Below are 24,891 nucleotides of genomic sequence, written 5' to 3' on the forward strand. Positions count from 1 at the left end.
CTGAACTTTATCAAAAAATCATCTTGAACTGCTCCAATTTGTTTCCAGATGCTAACACCATGAGCAGCATTACACTGTTTTGTTCTCCAGCCACCATCAGCAAACCCATACTTCTCCTCAACAATATTTGCCCAAAGAGCATTTCTTTCTCTGCCCAATCTCCACCACCACTTCATAAGGAGAGATTTATTCATTTTCTTTAAGTTGCGAATAGCTAAACCACCAAACTGAAGCGGCTTACTAATTCTTTTCCATCCCACCCAATGGTGCTTTTTGTCACTATTAGAGTCATGCCAAAGAAAGTTCCTAATGGCTTTCTCAATTTGAAGAATAATGGACTAGGGGCACATGAATAAGGAGAAGTAGTAAACTTGAATGCTCATTAGCACACTCTTAATCAAAGTGAGTTTACCTGCTTTACTAAGAAGTTTACTCTTCCAAAGAGCAAGTCTTTTTTGGCACAACTCTACCACTCGATCCCATTTGTTGCAGGATAGGGACTTATCACCCAACGGAAGCCCCAAATAAATCACAGGGAATGCCGCAACGGAGCAACCAAAAACAGAAGCAAGATAATCAACATTTTCCACATTACCAACAGCAAAGATATTGCTTTTAGTAAAGTTCGTACGAAGACCAGAGGCATACTCGAATAACAACAAGTTATATTTGAGCATTCTCACCTGGTTAATGTCGGCATCAAGGAAGACGAGAGTGTCGTTGGCAAACTGCAGATGACTCACCTTAGTTCCGTTAGGTTTGACCTGAAAACAACCCAGCTATCCAACTTCAGCCGCCTTAGAGAACATAGTAGTAAGAACTTCAGAGACCATTAGAAATATGAAGGGGGACAAAGGATCCCCTTGACGAAGGCCTTTTTGACTCGTGAATTTACCACAGCAGCAGCTGCCTTTTTGACTCGTGAATTCCTTTTTCAGGAAGCTTATCTTCCTTCCTCCTTTTGTTTTGATAGAGTAGGTGCTGTAGACTTTGGGTTTCACTTTAGAAATGAGTCACTAGAGTTTGAAGGAGGTGTTGTTACGGATTTAGTTTTATTAGGAAAGTATATATGTATAATTTGGAAAACTAGAAAACGTTTAGTTGATGGATGGGAGTAAGAAACTATGATGAAATTATTATGATCATTGAGAATAGGATTAGAGAGAAAGGAGAGGTGAAAGTCGGAGAGGATGAGTTTGAGAAAATAATCGGTAGTTGTAATTAACATAGAGAAGAAGTTCTTAATGAAGGAAAGATGGTGAATGGTAATACTTTTGATAATCAAGATATTGGTGATCATGAAGTTAATATTTGATCAAGGTAACCCTTCTATTCACTTCCTTATGTTGAATGATGTTTTGGGTATGAGCTTTCATGAGGAGTAGATTTAATCAATCCATGTTAGTTTTAATGAAAAATAATCATAATTGTATACAAGGTGTTTGATTCTCTGCCCGTTATGTAGAGACTTTGTTAGGTACCTTGGAATGAGATTTAGAGATAGCTATATAAACGTAAATTATATTTCATTGCGTTGTGGTTCTGTTCATATAAAGTTTGTTTAGTTTGGTGGAGAAAAGAGTGAGATACGGAGGTTAGAAAATGACCCGTTGAAACTGTGTTTTTGTAGAAACAGTCACGAGTAGTCATATGTAGGTGACTTTCTAGATGGGTTCGAGTTAGAATTAGAAATTATTCAGTAGGCTAAAGTTGTAGAGGGTGATCCGTTGATGCGAATAAGCCGTAGGTTGTTTAATTTGGATTTATAGGTTGTGTTATAGAGACCTTAGAAATTAATCAGATGAGCTGAGTTTTGAGTTCCAACACTTGGAATATTTCAGAGATTTAGTGAAGAAGATGGCCGAGTCAGATTCTGACTCAGTCGACTCATCTGACTTCGTATGAGTCAGACCTATGTAGGTCGTGGACCGGGTTTTGGGTCGGGTCATGGTTTGACCCGATGTGTCAATAAGTGGATTAGTGGGCTGGTTCAGTGGGCCGTGCCGGATCAGGCCCATTGTCCTAGGGTTAGGGCCAGAAATCTTAATAAGAGTTTTTGGACCACATATGGTCTAAATTAGCTTCCAGTTCCTTCTGCAAAGTTGTAGCATTTTTCGAGGGCTTTCCGGTGATACCCAATTTGATCCTCTTTGGATAGGTAGATATTATTTTATGCCAATAATACTTAATACTAGGTTATAGAACCATTAGTAAAACTAGAACTGTTAATTATTTGACTCAGCCTATAACTGGAGACTTGTATAAAATTATATTATGAATATTGTGTGAGCCTTTTGGCTAAATTCTTAGAGTGGTTGTATGGTTAACAATTAGTCTTTATTAACGACGAACGATTCAAGGGATGAACCAGTGGATTGAGGATCTCGAGGTAAGCGTGGCTTGTTATCAAATCAGGTGGGAACTCTGTAACCTTCTTGTAATTATTAAGTTTGCTTTTTCTGCGAGCATGATGTGTCTTTAATTTCTGTAAGCATATTTTTTGTAATTCAATGGGTATGTTGTGTGATATGCGTTGGGTGGTTTCCCCGCAAGGAGTGACCGTTTTTCCCCACGGCTTCTTGCTATGTTCGATGTAGGCCAGGGAAAGCCGGTTGAATATTACGCACTTTACTTTATATTAGTAGATCGGGGAAAGCGGGTTAAATATTATGCACTTTACTTTTTATATCTATAGTAGGACGGGATAAGCCGGTTGAATATTACATAGTAGGTCGGGGTAAGCCGGTTGATTATTATATATATCATTTTATTCTGGGTAATTCACTCATGTGCATATTATACTTGATTGTGCAGTCTTAGTAGTATGACTAGGTTACTATGATCTTGACTTAGGAAGAAATTCTAGGTTCGTGACTGGATATGGTTATTATTCAGAGACTTCGGTCTACGAATAATGATTGGGCCCTTTGTGAACCTGTTGTGCGGGGTCAGATCATAGCAACCAAAATCTTATTATATTCTAGACTTAGATGATGGCATTGGGTTCTATGAGGTATAAGCATTCCACGATAATATCTTACGGTACCTGGATTCATGCTATCATTTGAGACTGAAGTTATTCCTAGCATCTTCTCCTCCATTGAGTGAGACGAGGTTGGGATAACATATGTTTAGGTTGTTTAATTCTTTTCTCGTGGATCCATCCGGAGGTGGATCTTTCACGGATATTACCACTATGGACGTAATATCTGGGGATATGAATTGAAGCAATCTTCTGCTCTATGTTGCATGTAAAAGATGTTTATCGTCTTCCTTTAGTAGAACTGTGATGCATGTTAGTGATTACTTGAATGTTATAATGATAACCACTGAGCCCCCTTTGGGATGATGTGCTCACTTGTTCCCACTTCAGTTTCAGTAATCAGAAGCAATGGAGTGCACGATGATATCTGTTTCATAGTTTAGAGCTTTATCAAATCTAGTCTTGTAGTGTATCTTTTATTATATGCACGTATCCTTTCTTTATACTGTAAACAACACAATATAATATTATTAACACTTGAAAAACCTTCCTTTATATGATATCAGAGAGTTTGGGTTTTGGTTATTAGCACTTTTTGTATTTATGATCCTTGCAATCGGAAATCTAGTTTGATGCTTCGATTAGGTTGTAATCCTATTAGCTAAGAAGGTTTAAGAGTTGGGGCGTCACAATCACCGACATCCTGAAGGCGTTAATGTTCTCAATCTTACGGAGAACCGCCCAATTATGTTATTCTACATAGAGGGCATGATGAAATGCGAGGCATCGAACGCTCAGCTAGTGGAGTTTTTTTGAGAAACATACTCATCATGGCTCGAAAAATACGAATCATCAAATGCCTGAAAGCCGTGTCAGAAACATGTAGTATCATGATTTTACGGTTTTGACCTTTGTTAAAAATCCACCATCTACAGTGGGATACATTCTTAATTATAAAATTCCAACTAAATGCAGGTTTTGAATCTTTTGATGGTACTTTAGTTTACACAACAGTAGGAAGTTTTTGTAAGGTCCTATAAGAGAAAAAAGTGATATTGTTTCATAAGAAAAAAAATGTTCTTCCTTTTCGACTTTACTTATGTTTCCTTTTCGATATTATGAGAAGCATGCTAATTCATATTTTTTCTTTATGTGCCAGTAATTACTGAGCTAGACCAGGGACAGAGCCAAAAATTCTGGGATGGGGTGCAAAAATTCTGGGATGGGGTGCTAATTTTTTATTTTCTTTGGGGGGGGGGGGATATGGGTGGGTAAAAAAGAAAAAATACGCTTATACATGTAATTTTTTTCTAAATTAGGCCTAAAATTGGCTTTGTAGCCAGCTGGACAGAGGGTGCAAATGCACACCCTTGCAATGGGCTGGCTCCGCCCCTGAGCTAGACTGCTGGAGGCTTTTCAAAAATGAAAAAAAGTTCATTGTGTCCATTTTTTTTACAATGGTAGAGGTCTGTGTGAAAAAAATTCTACTATGTTTGAGGTCTGCAACAAACAGGTCCACCTTGTTGTTGTCCATGACCCAAATCTTATGAGTAGTACCCTGCCACTGTAAGTAGTATCACAATATTTCAATGAAATTTTTTTCACATATGGCTGATTGGAGATGGCAAAAAAGTGTATGCTTTGAGGGACAATTGGATTCAAGGTTATACAGCTCAGCTAGTCCAGCAAAATTTCAATGATGGAGAAGATATCCCACTGCATATGAAAGTTGAAGATTTCTTTGACAGTCACACAAAAAGATGGAATGTAAATCTTCTCCAAAACTATTTTACTCAAGATCAGATGGAGAAAATTTTAAATATCAGGCCATCTACACAACATGAAGATAAAATTCAATGGTCTTGGACTAGCAGTGAAAATTTCACAGTAAATTCAGCTTATAAAGCAATTCTTTGTGAGCACAATCAATACCTGAGAAATAAGGAAGAAGAAGCCAAATTCTGGCTGGGTTGGCATATCAAAATTCCTCACAAATGCCAATTGTTCTTATGGAAATTAGCTCAAGATATTCTGCCCTCTAATCAAAGATTGGCTAGACATTCTCAAGTCTAAGATAGGAGTTGTAAAAGATGCATGAATAGAGAGGAATCTACCACTCATATGCTCATCCAGTGCACCTTTTCCAGGAGTGTTTGGAATGCCATATCTCAAGATATTGCTCAAGAACTAGAAAGTGTTCAAGACATACAGCAATGGGTGAAATCTTGGAGCAACACAGATTCAAGGATAAATTTCAGAAAGCAGTCAGCCATCAATCTCATTGTCATTACTCTGTGGTTCATATGGAAGTCAAGATGTGAACTGGTGTTTGACAACAAAAGAAGCTCCACCAACAGCCTTACTCACAGAATTAGAGATTATTGCAGGGAGAATAAAATCCAAACTAACAATCAACTAAACCAAATGCAGGTGTTATGCAATAATCTTAACAGAACAGAAGAAGCATAACTAACATAACCAGATGGAACCCTCCCCAAAGAGGATGGCTAAAAATCAATATTGATGCTTCTGTTCTTCCTGATAGTAATATTGCTGGAATTGCTCTAATTATTAGAGATTTTGCAGGTCAATTGGTGGAAGCATGGACAATGGTAGAAAGAGTGAGAGATGTTTCCCAAACAGAAGCTGTTACAGCCTTAAAAGCTTTCCAATGGATATATCAGCTTCAACTGAAGAATGTTATAGTGGAAGGTGATAATAAAACAATTATGGACAGCATAAATGGTCTCTGCAATATCTCTCCTTGGGAAGATGGTAATATTATTAGAGAATGTCAGCATTTAGTTCTTTGTTTAGGAAGTGTTGTTGTTTTCTTTAGGACTAGAAAATGTAATCAACTGGTAGATCTGTTGGCCAAATTTGCTAGGAACAATCTTTGTTGTAGGAAATGGTGTGCTAATCTTCCTATTTGTGTCAGTTCTAAGATGGAGGTAAAGAAAATATCATGTACTATGTAACTTGCCTTTGGGCCTTTTTCTCGATGAAAATCTTTATGTTTTTCTTTCAAAAAAATAAAAAAATATCACAATAGTTATTGAGTAATTGAATTTTAGGGAAATTGAGTAAAAATAAGTATACTATCTTTTTCATTTACAATTTTTATCAACCCAAGGCACCAGTGGTCTAGTGGTAGAATAGTACCCTGCCACGGTACAGACCCGGGTTCGATTCCCGGCTGGTGCAATTTTCAATTCTTTTTTCCCATAATTTTCAGTTCTTTTTGCAACACTAATGATAATCCTCCGAGACAGTTTGTACCTTCGTGAAATGAAACAATAAGAGATAGTCCTGTGAGATAAGCAACACAAAACTGGAAACTTCTTTTATAGATTCTTATCTTATAACGATCTGAAGCCAGAGTTGATTGGCACAAGATTGAACAAAAGTTAAAGAATGCAGTAAAATTCTAACATCTATACCACCAACACAAACAGACCAACCATCCTAACTTGTCCCAACCTAAACAAAATCATGCAACTAGTATCCCTCAGTAGCGGTCTTCGTAGGATGAAGGTTGTGTGCTCCCTGCTTGGGCAATCATAAGGACCTGCCCTGTCCCTGTAACTTCCTCCCTCAACGTGTTGGCCCTCCATTTCCATACCTATCGCTATCAGCACCCGCAGCGCCGCCACCAGTCCTTGGGGCTGCATCTCTGTCATATGCCCTGTCCTTGCTATGGCCATTCTGAGGGTACCGATCTGCAGCCACACAACGATCACAACCTCCAAAACGATCTCCTCCAGCAGCTGGGTACCTGTCCCCACCAGCATACCGATCACACCCTCCACCACTCCTAGGCTGGGCTTTGTTGACTTATATAACATGTTCACCAAGTTCCCTGCCATGCATCTCTCTAATGGCATCATCCATTCTCGTTCTTTACATTTATCAATCAAAACCCCACGTAAGAATAAAGAAGAAAAAAAAAACAGACTGCCAAGTGAGATTTTTTCCTTACCGTAATAGTTCGACATTCGGGTCGATCAAGTAAGTTACATTGTCTCCTTCCATGCCCAAAATATGCTTGGTAAGATTCTTTATAACATTCTCAGTGTACGCTCCACGTCTCTATAATTCACCTTCCCTAATTGAGTAGATATCTTCTCCATCAAAACCAAATCACCTGTTATACTTAAAGTCGGAGCATACTAGGACCAAACACCTAGAAAAGAGAAAAAACATCCAAACACAATTGTCCCTTAATTTACAGAGCAGGGAGTAGAAAATTGGGATCAATTGCTTACAAGAGTAGGACTGCAGATGTAGGTGTTGCTAACATGAAACGAAGAAATCAAAGAAACTTCCCAACTAAAATTGTTGAATCAAATGCTTCTTTCGGAATCTCAATTCCCTTTCCTTTCAACAGATTCCTCAATCCATTTAAACACACTTGAAAAAATTCTTTCGAACAGCAGATCTACTACCTATTTTAAACTGACTCGACTAGAGCATTTTCTCTATATGTACATAATTAAGAAATTCTAATCGACATTTCGTGCAGAATTTATGCATCCAAATAATCACATACAACCCATATCTTTGATTACCAACATGAATATTTGACTCAATAGCTAAAGTGATTTCATACATGCCAACAAATATATTTTCATTAAAGAAAAAACTCGAATAACTAAGTGCCACCTATAAACCAAGGCCACTAATTTTGAACTACCTATAACTCATGACATGAACGGAAAACACTAAAATATCTATTTCATGCAGTTGACCCACCTTGTAAACTGGTCAACTAGTTTCACTTAGCTCACAAATCATATATGAACCAGACATGAGCTATAAACAGATTCCAATTATGGTTACCAAAGAAAGTAAACTGACATATAAGAAGCAATTCAAACTCTATGCCAATTAGCAACTTTGAACTTTGAGATTAATGCTACAAGCTGGTGAAAACAAGACTACCAGCTGAAAGGGAACACTTCAAACTCGTCTAGCAGCTTTATCAGCGAATGAGACACCAATTACTCAGTTTTGAACCAGCATTGGATGTCTGGCGATGAATTTAGCACCTTAGGTGTAACATTGTGACAAGTTTCAGTTCACTAACACTACCTATGAGAAAGAAACAAGTCCCTGACTGGTTTAGGTTGTGCTGTTGCAGTATTCTAATTACATGATTATTAGATTGTGAATCTTCCTTGTCCTTTATTACCGGAATAAACAATTCAACCAGCTAAACCGCCACTAAGCTTCAAGTCATCCATAGAGTGCATCTAAATTGACTAATTGGGTCTATGGAACATCACCATTGTACACTATTTATTTATTCGAATTTTGAGTAAATCCGTCAACTAAATCTGTTCTCCTAAGCTAGGTTACACTAAAGCCAGAACAACAGGATATAGACTATGTGCTTCAATCTGGAATCCAAGTAATAAAAGCAAGTGAAGAGAGTGCATCACAAAAGGAAAAAGAAAAAATCCCAAATGAGAGTGTAAGATTGTTACAGTAAAAAAAAAAAAGCACCTTCTCTACTAGATTCCTTGTCCCAGCGATCCAAAGCTACTGATTGGCCAAATCTACAAAAAGAGCAGCTAACAAAAGTAAGCTTTCACTCGCAATTCAAAATTAGTGACAAAAACGGTGGAAACCACAAAATGCCAAAAAACCTATACTCTAGTGAATCCAAGGTTGCATTGTTGGTGGACAGGATGGTGGTGACAGTAGATGTGATGAAGCTGTTACGGTGATTAAAGAGAATTTGCAACAAGACTGAAAGAGTTAAGCAGTTGAGACAATGATGGATGCCATGAGGATAATATCCGAAACAATTGGCGAAATGGGTACAGTCGGGGAGGAGATGCAAGTCCAAAACAATGTTGAATATTTACTTAAAACTAATATCCGTATAAAACATGTATATTAAGTCTGATCAACAACACATTCGCAATTCAAATCTGGGCAGTAAACATGCTTATATAACAAACAAAAGGAAACTCACCCTACAAAACACCTTGTTTTGAATAAGACCGTACGTAACTGGACAGAATTGGCATGGGTCATTCGAGGCATATATGTTATCTCCTTGGATCCACCTTGGCACCTGTTTCAAACCAGTGAAATAGAAAACTTGAACGATGAGTTAAGAGAATATCAAAACATCCTTGAGACGAACTTAAATCATATCGATACTGAAATATACTAAGGGGAAACTATACAAAAATCAATCAAAACCCACGTAGTAACAACGAAGAGAAAAACAGACAGCCAAGTGAGATTATTTTTCCTTTACCATAATAGTTCGACATTTCTCAGAATTCTGCGGGTCGATTAAGTAAGTTACATTGTCTCCTTCCATGCCCAAAATACGCTTAGTAAAGAGTCTTATTAGGATTCTCACGTAGCTTATATCTATTATTCTTCCTAAATGAGGTGATATCTTCTCTTTCGAAACCAAATTACCAGTTAGACTTAAAGTTGGATGCAATACTAGGACCATACACCTGGAAAAGAAAAAAATCATTCAAACACAATTGTCCTTTAATTTGCTGACCTAGAGAGTAGAAAATAGGGATCAATTGCTTACAAGAACAGGACTGCAGATTTAGGTGCAAGTCAACTTGCTTTTTCTTCGCTTCTCTAGCCGGTTCGGTTTAGAATTTATAAACACTTAAAAGCATATGTTTTTGAACAAATCCTATAACAAATTTAACACTCATATATAAGTACTAACTTGGTATCTAAATAACCTGTTTTTTAGTACTAACTTGGTATCCAAATTTACAATCTGTTTTTTAAACACTGAACTAGTGCATTTTTTTTCTATATGTACATGATTAATAAATTCTTATCGCCATTTCATCAAACACTTTCATGGCATAACCTATGCATCCAATAATCACATACAACCCAATTTTTTGACTACCAACATGAACATTAGACTCTGATCAAAAAAAAAAAAATGAACATTAGACTCAATACCAAGAATAATCTAATAGCAGTACTTACTTCTTATGATGATTCTTGCAGAGATTGTTTCTTGTTGTTGTTGTCTTTCGAATATATTTTAAGAAGAACAAGAAGCTCATGAAGAAGCCAATGTGTGGGTATCTGACAATTTCGTTATTTTCTTGGTTCTGTATCCGAATTTCGATGTTAGCACTTTGTACAAATGAATATTGGTATCCTGTGCGTCTGTGAGGTCACATGGTCCATCAAAAAAAAAAAAAAAGGCAAAAAAAAAAAAAAAAAATTATTGGCAACATTGCCTACCTCCTTCGCGAGGGGAGGGATCAGGGGAGGAAAAGGACACGGTACAGCCACAGCATGACTAACCGCTAACAATATCAATCCACTGCACCAGTACAATTGAATCGGCGTCAAAAAATCAAGTGTTGCAGTATAAAAAGCGAAACAGACTATGTAATCTGTTCCATGTGGGACTAAAAACTATAGTGTAAATCTGACAGTCTAACACTTAGAGAGCTAAAAGCCCTTTTCTGTGTTAGGTCAGTGGTTCGATTCCTCATGCGACCCTTTTGTTTCCTGCCTTGTTCCTTCCTTCTAGTAAGTCTCTCACCCACATTCTTCATAAACTGGTACCTATATATTCAGCTCCAAGTGCGCGGAAGCTTCAAATGGAAAGTGAAAAGCAGTCTTTCAGTGGCTTTACCTCTTAGCTTTTAATTGATCTTAAGACTTGGATAATACACAAATTTTGCATTAAAGGATGAGGTTTATCAGAACCAACAAACTCTCTGACCTTAATCACCAACCAAATTGGAAACTGGAAACTTCTTTAGAACCCAAGTAAGTTCTCAAAATATGGTAAAGACGGTATGTATTCTTCGAGGTTAAAGTGTACGCAGAGAAAGATTTAAGCCTAAAAATTGCTAAATGTAGTCTAGAAATAATTTGTGTTTTTTCAGTGCATAATTATTTGAAGAAGCTCTAAGCAGTAGCCACTGGATGATTACTTTAGAATGCATTTCTTATTGATGCACAATACATATCAAGAACAGTTAATACTGAATCTGTAATGGCTTTTGATCCTGGAAGTGTAGGGTGATCCCGATTTCCAAATTAAATTCACCATTCCAAATTTAGAGTACGGTGATATAAGATTATTAGAAGTGGATGGCGGAAAACCAGTGTTACAAGGTCCGCACAATATTTCCAACACCGGAAGAGACAATTGGACTCGAGAGTATCACACTACTTTCTTATTTGTTAGCAGGTCCGCAAAATATTTTCTTTCACTCTGTTGCCGGAAAAGATCAGGTAATCTTAGAAACCTATGGTTTCGATTGAAACGTAAGACTTGCGGAATTTCATTCTTAAGATCAGAAAGAAAAGACACTTAGGAAGTTTAAAACCATATTGGGTTACCATTGGTTCTCGTAGAAAGTCTTTTGCGTGTTCGATAGAGGCTGTTATGTTCATACCCCTCCACATCCTGGATTTTACAGGCCATGGATTTGCCACTCTTAAAAGCACAAGCCACATTTATGTTGATGTAACCATTGGACGGAGGCACCACACATTTGAAGCCCTGAATAAGAAATCTCACCTCTGTTGTGGACCTGTTCTCAACAATTTTTTCTGAACTATCTTGATTGAACCAGTGAAGAGCAGTGTTTAAGATGCTCTCAAGTCTCGTATTCTCACAATTTCAGATTCTTCAATTGCGAGCTTTCCATATTTGCCATGAAAAGACGCTCCCATCTTTTAAGATTCAAGTCAACAGCCTTCTTTGGACCAATCATTTACACCAAGTCTTAATTGTGAGATTTTAAATAAGTTCAGCTCTGAAGTTTAGCGGAGAGGCAAACGGAACAGCCTTGCTGTAGGAAAAAATAGGAATAGATGTTCAGGGGTTGTTGCAGAATCTGCAATCCATTTAATGCCCTTTACAAATTTGCTGATGCAACCACTGGACAACAAAGAGGTATGTGGTGCGAATGCACATGTAGCTAAGTAATATGATGGCAAAAAAGCCATCGAGATTTGAAAATGATACAACTTCAGAACTTGCTCATGAGCCAGAGAACAAATGTTTTTACCTGAACCCCGATTAGTCTAGCATTAAGTAAAAGCTGATGCCAAAGAAACCAACAATAACCTGACAATTTTTTTGGATTTTGAGGATTGTTGGGTTCCTCTTGTGGAAGAGAAGCCCTTAAAAAATAGGCGTATGCCGCCTATTTTTATACACAGCAATTTGAGTAGAGTTGTGCTTTCTAATCCGTGTGGGACTATTGCCATTTCATTTCTAGTCTTGTTGTTTCCCTTTCCAAGTATGGTGCAACAAGCTGATCGGAATAGGTGCTCATCAAAACTAGTCTTGGCTGTTAGTTATTTGGATGAGATTAACTTCTGCTATAAAAGTTTGAATGTCTTCTTCCTCCTCCTTTTCAGTTTGAAAACCCTTTTAGGGCCTCTCTCAAGTTTTTTACCATTGTGTTCATAAATATGTCTCTTGTGTGTAAAACTGCATTCTCTTTGACAAGTGTGAAACTAATGGGGATGGTATTCCTGTGGAAATCAGAACAATTGGCTAAGGACCTAGAGCTATTTGCACAGCATGCAGGTCGCAAGTCTGTGAACATAGTTTAAAGAAGCGGAAAACAACTTCGAAGAAGGAAGACAAAATTCCCTCTGCGGTACTTCATATATCATGATCCCTATCCTTTATCTTTTTCTTCTTTTAGTAAGCAGTGCCGTGAACAATGTCTTAGGCACCCTATCAAGAGAAAAAATGGCCTCAAACCCGTACGTATATTTCCATTCTTAATTAATCATATCCAAAACAAAAAAAAAAAGTCAAAGAAGAATTGCAACATTGCCACCCTCCCTCGAGAGGACACGGTACAGCCACAGCATGGCTAACCGCTAACAATATCAAGCCACCGCACCAGTTCACTTGAATCGCTCATACGTTACGCACAATTGGGGTATAAAAAGCAAAACATACGATGTGATGGTAATGGTTTCCCTTGGGTTTTTATAGCGTACTGTTTGCATGATTCTAGCTTCCAAAGATTAGATAAAGTCTGCGAATTGCTATTTCCACCACTCTTGTATCTTTTTCACCACTGTTGACTTTGTCAACGCAAGGAGACTCTGTCAAAATGGAGAGGAAAAATCTCACAAAATCTAAAACTTTAAAACCCTACGTAACTACGCTAGAAGTTCAGAACCCTAAATCCTCCGTATCCGTCTCTTCATTGAAAGCCATTCCCTCCCTCTTTTTCATTTATTCAAAATATGATGAAATTAGTACTACTGTTTCTTCCGCTTCTCTTTGCTTCAGCATCAGCATTATTTCCAAAGTATCCGATTGTTGATAACCACAAAATAAGATCAGGTTCGTCTCTTTCTCCTTCTCCTGATAATATACTAGACAAAAATCACTGGCTCTCACCCTCTGGTAATTTTGCTTTTGGATTCTACCCATTATGTTCTGGTGATTGTGAACATCACCCTAGTTATCGTATTGGTATATGGCTTGTCAAATCATCCAGTAAAACCCTAGTCTGGGTCGCTAACCCTCATGAACCTCCGCTTACCAATCTATCCACCATATTTTTCGACTATGATGGAAAGCTTGTACTTCAAACTAAAACAAGAAAGAACGAGTATGACGAAAATGTTGTTGGTAAAGAAAGGCTTTTATTTCCTGAAGTTGCAATATCAGCTGCATATGCAAAAATGCATGATAATGGAAATTTTGTTCTGTATAGTTATAGTTCTGGAGTTATATGGGAAAGTTTCGATCATCCTACCGATACAATTCTCGGTGGCCAACAATTGCATAGCGGGCAAATCCTAAGAGCAAGCAGTAGTATCACTGATCACCAAGGGTATAAGAGATCATATAGGTTGGAAATTGAAGAAGACTATGGAAATTTGGTGATAAGACATTCGGAAAGTAAGGACAGTACTATGGAAGGGTTTCCATTGACATTGAATTTAGATCCAATCAGTGGTCGACTTTATCTTGTATATGGGAATGATATGGTAATGGGAAACATTACTCGAGGTGATGAACGAAGGGATCGGCTTGACAGTAATGTTATTTATAGAGCAAAATTGTATCCAGATGGGAATTTGCGTTTGTATATGGACAGATTTGAAGGTGAAGGTGGAGAGTCGATTCTATTATGGTATTCACCCCTCAAAGACGATAGTATTACTACTGCTGAACTTTATGTTCTCTGGTTTATCATCACTATATTCTTACCATCTGTAGGTGCATTTTTCTACCTAATTTGGCCCAAGACTGATCAGCATTTTGAGCAGCACCACAAGGATACCGCAGCAGCAACAAGTCTAAAAATGTGCAACTAATGGTTCTTAAAGCATTTTTTTTCCTTACTTCATGTTGATGCTAGATATTATGTTAACAACCTGGCTATATTCTAAAGCCTTTTTTTTCTTTCAGATAGCTGCTAATGCTCGTTGCCAGATGTTTAAATAAATCTGTAGTCTTTTAAGTAAATACGTTTGCACTGTCGAAGCTGCTGGGTGATTTGATAGATTGTTTTGGATCCTCAGGTAATCTCTGACAATATTTCAAGTTGCAGGGACATTTGCTGCAAGCAGGATTGATTGCTTTAGCTTCAGCAATGTTGGTCAAAAATGTAGCCGTCAGTTATTCTTGCAACCACCATGAATGTTGATCTAGTGGCTAATGGTTCTTAAAACTTTTTTTTTCCTTGCCACATGTTGATGCTAGATGTCATATTAACAATCAGGCTATATGATATTCCCTTTTTCTAAAACATTTTCTCTTCAGATAGCTGCTAATGCTTATTGCCAGATTTTTAGATATTCTCTCTTTAATATTGTTTTTAAGAAAACGTATGATATAGCTTATTCATACAATTGAACACAGGATTGGGCATCTTTTTCCACAACAATTCTCTTCAGGTCAAGTTGCAGGGACATTTGCTGCAAGCAGGATTGATTGCTTTAGCTTCAGCAGGAAGAATGTTGGTAAAAAAATTAGCCGTTAGTTATTCTTGCAAGCACCATGAATGTTGATCTAGTGGCGGCCATCAGGAATAAACAGTTCTTCCCACATCAATATGGCCAACTAAATATCAATTCTATTATTTGGAATAAGCCAATTTCACCCAGGCCAGCAACTGAGATTTTATTGCAGAAGCGATCTCCCATGATGATCTGGTCTTGGCATAAAAGTACGGCTATTTCTTTTTAGCCATAAATTCGCAGCAGTTGATAAAAGACTGGGATAACCAAATTCCAAACTTTTCTCGAGAAAGAACAGTGCAATAGCATATGTGAAGCCGATTCATTCAAGAAAGACCCACATAAAGTGCATGAAAAACTAACTTGCATATGTGTGGATTTTAGAAATCCAAACTTCCGAAGCCGGAAAGTTGTCTTGCACATACTCCCTATCAGTCGAACAATATAAAGAAAGAACTTACAGTGAAACCAACAGCACCGTTGTTCCATCTTCCTTTGTCTAGTACAATACTATGCATTACCATTCTCCATCCAGTTTATCCCTCTGAGATCAAGCCAAGAATACTTTGTTTCAGAAAACCAGTAAAGAGATAAGTTGAACAAAAATATAGCAGAAACACCTAAAATGAAAAAGCAAAGAGATACAGGATAAGTTGAACTTAAAAAAAAAAAGATTTGGGAGTCTGTCAGACAACCGCACGACCACCACAGCAGGCCAAGGGCCAAGCTGAGAACGATCATCTACAGCGACAGGGCCTACATCATATCATAGGCCTGTGCGACATTAATCACGCTCTGGTCGTGCGGTCATGGTTCATCAACCATGACTGTGGTTCCTGTCTCCTTAGAACTCAAGGATACAGAGGTACGAGCCTATAGAACAGATCCTGTTCAAGTAAGGTCGTGCTCATTTCTGAAATCTAGCAGTTTGAATACCTACGCTACCTGTTGGAGATTAACCATATGGGACTAAATGATGAAGGGATCTTCCATAAAGAATATGCTCTTCATAAAAATGAGAATTGAGCACAGGCCCTACCTACTTAAACTAATATAAGAACGCCCAAATCAACAAGACCTCCAAACCCATTGAAATCAGCTAACAAAAAAAGACAATAAATTATCAAACACCATATACAGTTTCCCCATTTCAGAAGAAGAGTGGGAAACACTGTTTATTTGCAAAGGCAAGAAACTTTAGGTTTTGCGTAACCTTATACTCGTTAACTTACCATGTTTGCGGCAATTATTCTTTTTTCATTTTCAGATGGACCATCATTGAAAAGGCTACTGATGATGCATCAACGGAAGGAGACTGATAGGGGAAGATACTTCCATCATATGCAAAGTTAAACAGACATTCCTTGTTATGCTTATGTAGAAACTGTAGAAAGCGAAGCCAGTTGGTGGGCGAATAATAAAATTGTTTCTTATGTTCTTAAATGTTAAATTTCTGGGATTACTTTCAAAAAAAAAATTAGGTTCCATGATATAGCAAGAATTTTAAGATCCCAAACAACGGTTACATATGTTGACAGAAAACAGAACCTGATGGAGAATTGCACGAGTAGCTGTAGTATATTGTTGCTATATAAAGAAATATATGATAGACCCTTAAGCATTTCCAAATCTTTTTCAATATTTAAATCAGGATATTTCTCTCCATCTAGCAGCATATTGGTGTACTTTCTACGAGCACTATTTAGATCCTCAGTGTTATCCCACCCAGACTCTTTTACAAGTTCCAGGATGTCTTCTGGGACCTCGAGACTTGAACCACTAATACAACGACGACGAGGGTCTAGGTCTCCTGCGTATTCTTGTCCAAAAGTAGAACATCTGCTGCTGCTTGTTGCTTCAGTCATGGTGCTGAGATCAACCAAAAAATCAATTCTCTCTAGCCTTCCTCTTCTTTAGGGAAAACCTTAATCAATTATCTCTATCCTTCAGCGAAAGTAACTTCCAATTGAGGAAGAGGAGACGGCGGGAAAAAAAAGGGTTATGTGAAGTCGGTAAGGCTGACTGACCACCAGAAACTTCTTCTAGATCATCTCTTTATTAAGAAGAAGATGTGGTGGTTGTGTCCAGGTCATTCGTGTAGCCTCACCGGTGTGGTTCTATTACTAATTTGGTTGGACCATGTAGGCTTATAATTTCCTTCTAACCAACACTGAGCCCAGAAGCAATATGTGATTTTGGCTTCTGGCCATATCTGTGAGCACAAAATGAGAATCGATGTTTGAGATGATTTCTATTAACTGGTCAAATTGAATAAGTTATTGTACGTATGGCACAAAGTTAACTGATATAGGCCAAAGTATTACATAGCCTGCTGCTGAATGTGCTGCAGGAGATCATGCATAAAATGTCGTGGAAAGTGAACACCCACGGACACTTGCAAACAGTGTTTGTATCTTGTATGCATACAGAATTGCAACGTTAGTTCGTCATCTTCTACCAGTTGTTTAGACTGTAGTTTTCGATTGCTAACTAGGACTTCCATATCGACTAACAGGTACTACTAACGATCTTTATGGCGTTACAAGGGAAATGTTATTTGAGAGTGACATAAAAATCTTATACACCTAAGGGTCCAGTCTTATGTATGACCAGCAGAGTTTTTCTAGGTCTTCCACTACAACGTAACATTCGGATTTTAGCTGGGAAGTTCTCACCGAGCCCTTTACACAGTTTCACGGTATCTGTGCAAGTTACCTGGACCTAGCGTGAAGTGTGAAAAAGAGTTCTCATTGTTGATCTTGTAATACTGTTTTTTGGAAGTACGAAGATTTTCCAATTGGAATTCTCCAAAATGATACAGGTTAAAGCGGGAAGTTCGTTAGCGTTAATGCAAGACAAGATTTTCAAAAAACCCTGTATATGCTGTAGCATGGAGAGCAAATCTGTTCCTCTAGTCTAGATTACATAACGGAAGGATTTACATTCTGCTCAAGCTTATTATTAACACAAAGGAAATGTTGAAGTGCAGTTGGGGTGAGCGTAACTGGTCACAGGCTCAGTTCAAGATTTTTTTCCGACTTGGCATTCTAGATTCTGGAGCTTTCTAAAGATGTGAATTTTTTAGTATCTTTCATCGTTTGAATGAGAAGTTGTAATTCAGGTGCTCACTATTGGTCTGAAAGCAAAAGATTCAAATCAAATGCTAAGCATAATTTTCAGATTTCTTACGCTAAATGCTTCTCCAGCATTGATATGATGCATAGCATCAGGTTTGTCTCGGCTCAAAGACATAGAACACAAACAGGACATAAAGAACATTCAAGCACGAGGAACTAGTACTCGATGTTTATCTTGGATTTGGTGGGGGTGCGCCAGGCCTTTGCAGTAGTGCAACGCAGAGGCGACGCTTGAGAACCCCAGCAGCAAGCTGCTGTGATGGGTGAAAAAAATAAATTTAATATCGTGTGAGCCGATGGCAGATATTAAACTGATAAGAACAGATACTACACTTGATCTTAGCCAAAAGGCCGAGAAAGGTATGACTCTTCCACTCTCGCAATTCAGGTTTTATAGCTCACAATATGAGCAGTAGCTTTTAAAATTCCTGGTCGGGCACCACGGAAACTAGTGAATGTTGTGGGGGTAAGAGTTTTCAAGCAGAAGTGGCTTAATTGATCCCGGGATAAGCTTTAACAAATGCCCAAAGTATACTCCAAGAAGAACATGATGTATAAGTTACAAACCAAAAACAACAAAAGCAACTAGTTCCAAATTGACTGAAGTTACATTACATTTACTCAAGCAAAGAGAAATGCGAAGAGAACACCAAAGCCGAAATTTATTCAATGAACGCAAATAGCCAACTCTTTCACATCTTATACGGAGTAGTTTACATAACCTATAGGGGACTCAACGCGACCATCTTACAAATGATCTCTCATGGATTTATTAGTGACTCTATTTTTCTTAGCAGGAACAAGTTATGATAGAATACGTCTTGTTTACCTCAACAAGATGGGAGGAATAGCTATCCCAGTGGCAAAAATATTTACAATGTTAAGTGCATTAATTTGGAACATATTTGAACACCCTTACATAGGGATGGAGTGGCTTTGCATGAAGCACCCAACATTCCTCCTCATCAAAAACTTATTGCAGTCCATATGGTATTCATGATCGCAGTCAAGGATGGAAATCATTTCCTGGCTCTCATATTCATTCTGCAGTAACAAACAAGAAAAACTATACATTAATAAATTTGAACAAGATTTGAAATTGTTAATCTGTAGCTTAATTAAAAAACGAAAAACTTACTGGAATTTTTTGTTAAAAATGGGAGCATATAGGTCGGTTCGAATCAATATAACTCATTCCATCTTATTTGGATTCTGATCCAGTGTCGTCGGTACATGATTGTTGTAGGCACAGTGTAATCATTTATAAGGGAGATTATTTAGTTTTCGCCAATATCTCAAATCATATATGTCAAACCCTGCCAAGTAATATAGCTAGGGACATATCGATCCCTTCGATTCGATCATTTTCATTGCCTTCACCTGTAATGCAGTTAGCAAAATATTTAGTGTTATCAAACAAGAGCAACAACAATGGGAAAGAAGCATTAGTAGATGTCATACCTTCACTAAATTCATGTTCTATGATGGAATTGTTTATGCAAATAATACTCTCATCTCATAAATGGATGAATATGTTGATAGTAGAGTCCTCTCTACAGACTATAATTATGATGATGTTTCAAAACTTCAAACCAATCAAACATATTTCACAAAATGAAATGACTCATCTAGGGTGAAACTGAAGTTCCCAAATTCATATATATACTAGAGAGCCCGTCTAGCTATCTATATGTCGTGAAGATTGAGTGATTAACCTACTTGGATAAAACTATAAAAATGAGGGGTGTGACTAACCTACTTATGAACCACCCAAGTTGAAGCAAAAGCATTTTTTTAAGCAATTTCGTGGGCCAAAGAGTAAAGGCTTAGACGTGTTCATTTTGAGGAGGGCTGTCAAAATATAAGAACGATTTTTTGGGGACCATGGTTTTATTTTGGGTAAAGACATTAGAAGTAATTCTAAGTCACCTCATATCTAGTTATTTATTTAATACATAATCTACCCTCTTAATTAATTTAGGTTATGATTAGTGAAATGATTTAGTTAAAAATAATTAGTGAGATTAAATTAAAAGATGAGTTTATTATTAGTTGAGTAGAATTATTGTGAGAGTAGAGTTAGAGAAGATGAAGGAGAAAAACATGCAAAATAAAAAAAAAATCCAATTCACCCCCTTTGAGTATTCAAGTGATGAAAACTCATCTGATTCTTCATCTCCATCCTCTCCTAGAATATTTGTTAATCTTCAAAATGATCCGGATTTGGCTTATTTCTTAGATGGTGATTGTATTCTTCCCCAAAATGAAACTCAAGATGAAAATGATGGATTTTATCAACCACAACCGGAGGAAGAGTATTTGGATGAACAGGTATGCTCCAAACTTAGATAATGTATGTTGAATTGGTAAAAACTTCCCAAAAATGTAAATCTTTGAACTGGATTTTGCACAGTTCGGTTACATTATATGAAGAACATGTAACCGAACTGTTCTGAAGGTGTAGTTCGGTTGCCTTGTGAGATGAATAAGTAACCGAACTCATTTGAAGATGTAGTTCGGTTACTTTATCCAAACACGCAGGTTACCGAACTCCACATTAATGGAAGTTCTGAGATGCAGTGTTATGTTCGGTTGGTTCGCAACTAACCAAACTTTACGTAAAAATAAAGTTTAACTAAGTGTATACAGTTCGGTTGGTTCGCAAACGGCATGTACCAACTATCTAACCGAACTATGTTTAATAAGTTCGGTTGTTTCGCAAACTTGAACCTAATAGCATAACCAATCGAACTTAACAAACAAAAAAAAATCTGAAGTTTCAGTGTCTAGTTCGGTTATCTACATAAAATACAAAGTAACCGAACTCTGTTCCTTTTATTAGTTCGGTTGTTGCGATAAAATTCACATGTTACCGAACTCGGTTCCTTTTATTTGTTCGGTTGCTTTGCAACTTGCTTAGCCAACCGAACAATGAGTTCGATTTTCCCGATAAAATTATTATGTGACCGAACGTATTTGTGATTGCATTGATGTTGTTACATTTCTTGTAGATGGAATCACAACCTATACCAATGCATGATCAACCTTCTCCGATTGGTATGTTGTTCGAAGATACATCTACTCACTATGCGAATGAGTTGGTATTTGACTTACCTATTGATGCACTAATGGAAAATGGAAGTTAAACAACTGTCTAGACATGAGGTAATATCACTAAAAACGACTGTGTTCATCAGCTCTAATATTGAAGTGGTTTTTTCGAAACGACTGTGTCTCACAAACGTGCAATTCTTTAAGAAAACCACTTCTGCCGGAAGTTATATACTGTAAAACTGATGACCACAGTTGTTTATTTCTATTATATATAATAAAAAAAGGATTTGATTCTGCTGATTCTAAGCTGATTCAACTGAATCTAAGCTGGAATCAGAAGTGACAGCAAGACTAAAATTAAAAAGGAAACCAAGTAAAGATTCATATTGAAAGATGGATTCAATGTACAAATTCAATCATTAAAATCGCCCCAAGTTTAAAATGTGAAAATTTCAATACTAAGAACAATGTTAAACGTGAGTCTCATTCACAAACCTAACAACCAAAAACATCAACAATCTCATACACAGTTTAGTATATTTAACCCGCAAGACTGTACCATCTATACCAAGTAATATGAGAGAATTAAAACCAAAGACAGGTACCCAAGAGACTTGAGAAATTGGATAAGTTCCACTATGCATCTAACCACCATGGATCATTGCGTTCCTGAGTTTTCAAGAGGTCCCTCTTAGCATTACAATCCACAACTAGTTTGGTAGATTCTCATCCATCGGTGATTAGAAAACAGAACCATAGTAAGTTTTAACAATTAAATAACCAAGAAAACAGAACCATAGTAGTACCTTGATGAGTTTCTTCATTAGTGAAGGAAATGCAGCAAAGAATATGGTCGAAGATCTTAGACGGGTTAGAGCGAATGTAAGTATCTCAGAGTCAGTAACGTGGTTTAGAAAGATAGTTGTACTACTCAGATAAGACTGAATCAGAGGCTCTAAGTCTTTCCATTTTTGAGTTTTCTTCAACCCCAGAACAGTATGCTTCTCGCAGTCAAACCCGGGATTTCTAAATGTGTTCGAAATATGTTATCGGCTTCAAGAAGGGAAAAGTTCACTATCTTAACAAATATCTTGCTACTTTGAATTCTAAATGAGATCGCATCGATGGCATCACCAGATCCATATTGACAGGCAGCTCGGTATGCATTCAACAGATTAGGAAGAACAGACAAGTTCCTTACCTCTACAATCAGTCGACACCAGGAATCAATTATTGCAGTAGTCAAAGGCTTGCCAATGCTGGAATCAACTTCCACCATATCCTGGTCACTAGTTTCGGCTTCTTCATCAGAATCCTGCAACAATCAAACCCAAAAATATTGGGAAAAAAACTCTAATGAGGACAATACAGATTTCATAACTCTCGCTGGTGAAGCAAAACAAGTAAAAGATTACATATAACCCCAGCAATTTATTATAAAAAAAGTTTTGGTAGAATTCTCATTCCAAATAACTCTAAGATTAGCACAATACAAAGAAGGTATGAAGCTCAAACAACTTACACTATAATTACTATCTTGCTCAAGTTCATCAGCACGAGCTTCCAAAAATTCTGCAAATTCTGGATACTGAATAAAAAAAGAAAAACACGGAAATCAAACATCAATAGGCTGAAACAGACACGTGAGAACCAGTACTGCAGGAAGTAATGACCCTCCCAGGCAAACAGATTCCTTGATGCACAAGTGAGCAAACAATCAATGTCAGGAAACAAAGATATTCAATGTATGTACATCAAAATCCAGTATCTAAAATCGAAAATGAAAATAAAGTTACTGAAATTTCAACTACTATAGCAAACACTGATGTTATATGAATCTTACAATGTCCTACTAGGTCAGCTGGTTGCCAACAAAATCTACATCAATTTCTAGATATTGGGACGACCATTTATCTGAGGCCCAAAGATGAACATTAGATACTCCTTAGTTTTTACTCACATAATTCTCAAACCAACAGGATAACCAAATCGACAATGCTCCAAGAGTAAGCTGATGGAAATACCATAGTGGATACGTAGTGCATCAGACAGAATCCCACATACATCGACAATAATGCAGATTGTAGACTAGAATATTAACTTATAGCATACCAACTACCGATACAAACTCGAGGGGTGCAAATACCGCATTAAGGTTCATAACAATTATACTGGCAGTGGCAAGGATTAATAATATACTGCAGCTTTAAGGAACACTCATTCCAGAAATAATATCTAATCACCATAATCTACTGAATTCAATGTGTCTACGAACCCTATCCAATATCAACTCCCTTGTACTTGTTAGTCAATGAATGCCAAATCATTTCCATTTCATTTTAGGGTGATTTTGTACTCAAGCACTCATATATTACAAGTCCTAACATACTCAGTTCTAATTTTTGGTTGTTGCCGCATGAAACATTCCCTTCAATATTTTTTACATATAAAACCTACTCACACTTATCTTATTTTCACTACTTTGCTCTAATTTCACAATTACAGCAAAAGCATCAAATATTATCATTATTGATAGGTTTCGGATTCTCAAACAAACTCACACTACTCGTAAAGTTACTCGTTGCAGTTATTTAGAGTAATGCACCATTACCTTTTCGATCAGGCGGTCCAATTTCTTCTTTTGCTTGGCAAGTTCCAAACGAAGTTCCTTGTTCTGCGCCTGTAAAGGCCTATCATTGCCCTCATCTTCAAAAAACCATTATCTCTTTAATAACTTACAAACCTAAAAATCACTAATGCACTTACACACAACAAATTCAACTGCTAGATTTTCCAAATTTTACGGGAGACTAATTGAACCTCGTAGTGACTAGTAGCACTAAGCTCAAGGATTCACCATCTTCACAAAAAAAAGAAAAGACACAGTTAAATGACTTAAGAAAGACATGGTATGATATTTGAATCCAGCAAAATAAATAAAACGAATTAGTGCAAGCCCTTTACCAGCTACGTTGTAAGCTGCAGCCATTTTTTCTTCCTCTTCAACTTCTTGTTCTCCTGCACATCATCACGTAAATGTATTTAAATCCCTGACCATCATATCCTCATAAAACTGAAAACATATGTAAGCAAAACTGCATATGAGCACTTATTCTCCTAGTAACCATGTCATGAAGAGTTCGAACTCAGAGTCTAATAAATCCTATACAGTCTAGGTGATCATATAAGATCAAATATTGAAGCATTATAAGTGAATCATAACTCAATACAGAACCTACAGTAGGTACACACTAAGGACAACAAAAAACATTGGTCTCTATTGATGCTGTGAAGAACTTGGCCATGACATTTAAACAAACATGTAGTGTCTCTAAAGAATTAAGATGAGCAAAATTGAAACTCTATAAAGCTAAACAACCTTATAACATTAATGATCTTCACCAAGTTAGGGACATACAATTTAAACAAATCCCAAACTAAAACATAAAACGAAAAATATTCAAAATTGATAAAGAGAAATTGAGATTACTACAAATACAAACACAAATTAAAAATTAAAATAAACTTAAATCTCTTGCAAAGCTTCAACACCTTTACTAACATATGTTAAAAGGGGATGGACTTGACATTAGCTTATCCCGCAGGAAAAAAAATCAGGAAATATAATCAAAATCCTTAAATCAAATCTACAACAAGTACTACCGTACGAGTACCAACAAGATTTGTTCGATCATGAGCACTCAAATCTTCAATAAAACAAAAAATATCAAGGTTTTCAAATAC

The 24,891-nt window shown here is 37.0% G+C and overlaps 2 protein-coding genes, 2 non-coding genes and 1 pseudogene across 6 annotated transcripts; 2 read left to right on the forward strand and 3 right to left on the reverse strand.

Annotated features, from left to right (window-relative positions):
* The first annotated feature begins 5,196 nt into the window (after positions 1–5,196).
* Positions 5,197–5,961, forward strand: LOC113311634. The gene is made up of 2 exons (XM_026560446.1): positions 5,197–5,280; positions 5,437–5,961. Exons 1-2 carry the CDS (start codon positions 5,197–5,199, stop codon positions 5,959–5,961), a joined length of 609 nt encoding a protein of 202 aa, XP_026416231.1.
* Positions 5,962–6,116: 155 nt separating this feature from the next.
* Positions 6,117–6,187, forward strand: TRNAG-GCC. The gene has a single exon. It is a non-coding gene; the product is annotated as a tRNA-Gly (tRNA).
* A 168-nt stretch (positions 6,188–6,355) lies between these two features.
* On the reverse strand, positions 6,356–10,152 carry LOC113308621. Of its 3 annotated transcripts, none has more exons than XR_003339946.1 (5): positions 9,971–10,152; positions 8,964–9,065; positions 8,489–8,541; positions 6,963–7,166; positions 6,356–6,857 (listed from the first exon to the last, which is right to left on the reverse strand). XR_003339946.1 is itself a non-coding variant. In XM_026557081.1 (2 exons), exons 1-2 carry the CDS (start codon positions 6,976–6,978, stop codon positions 6,418–6,420), a joined length of 480 nt encoding a protein of 159 aa, XP_026412866.1. In that variant the 5' UTR covers positions 6,979–7,437; the 3' UTR covers positions 6,356–6,417. The 3 variants fall into 3 exon arrangements, 1 of the variants encoding a protein (XP_026412866.1); XR_003339945.1 differs by having other exon boundaries at positions 6,356–6,881; XM_026557081.1 differs by lacking the exons at positions 8,489–8,541; positions 8,964–9,065; positions 9,971–10,152 and having other exon boundaries at positions 6,356–6,881; positions 6,963–7,437.
* A 5,484-nt stretch (positions 10,153–15,636) lies between these two features.
* On the reverse strand, positions 15,637–15,861 carry LOC113314672. The gene has a single exon (XR_003342550.1). It is a non-coding gene; the product is annotated as a small nucleolar RNA U3 (small nucleolar RNA).
* Positions 15,862–18,278: 2,417 nt separating this feature from the next.
* On the reverse strand, positions 18,279–18,457 carry LOC113314721 (annotated as a pseudogene).
* Positions 18,458–24,891: the final 6,434 nt, after the last annotated feature.

This window comes from Papaver somniferum, chromosome 9, assembly GCF_003573695.1.
Source record: "Papaver somniferum cultivar HN1 chromosome 9, ASM357369v1, whole genome shotgun sequence".
Classification (NCBI taxonomy): Eukaryota; Viridiplantae; Streptophyta; class Magnoliopsida; order Ranunculales; family Papaveraceae; genus Papaver; species Papaver somniferum.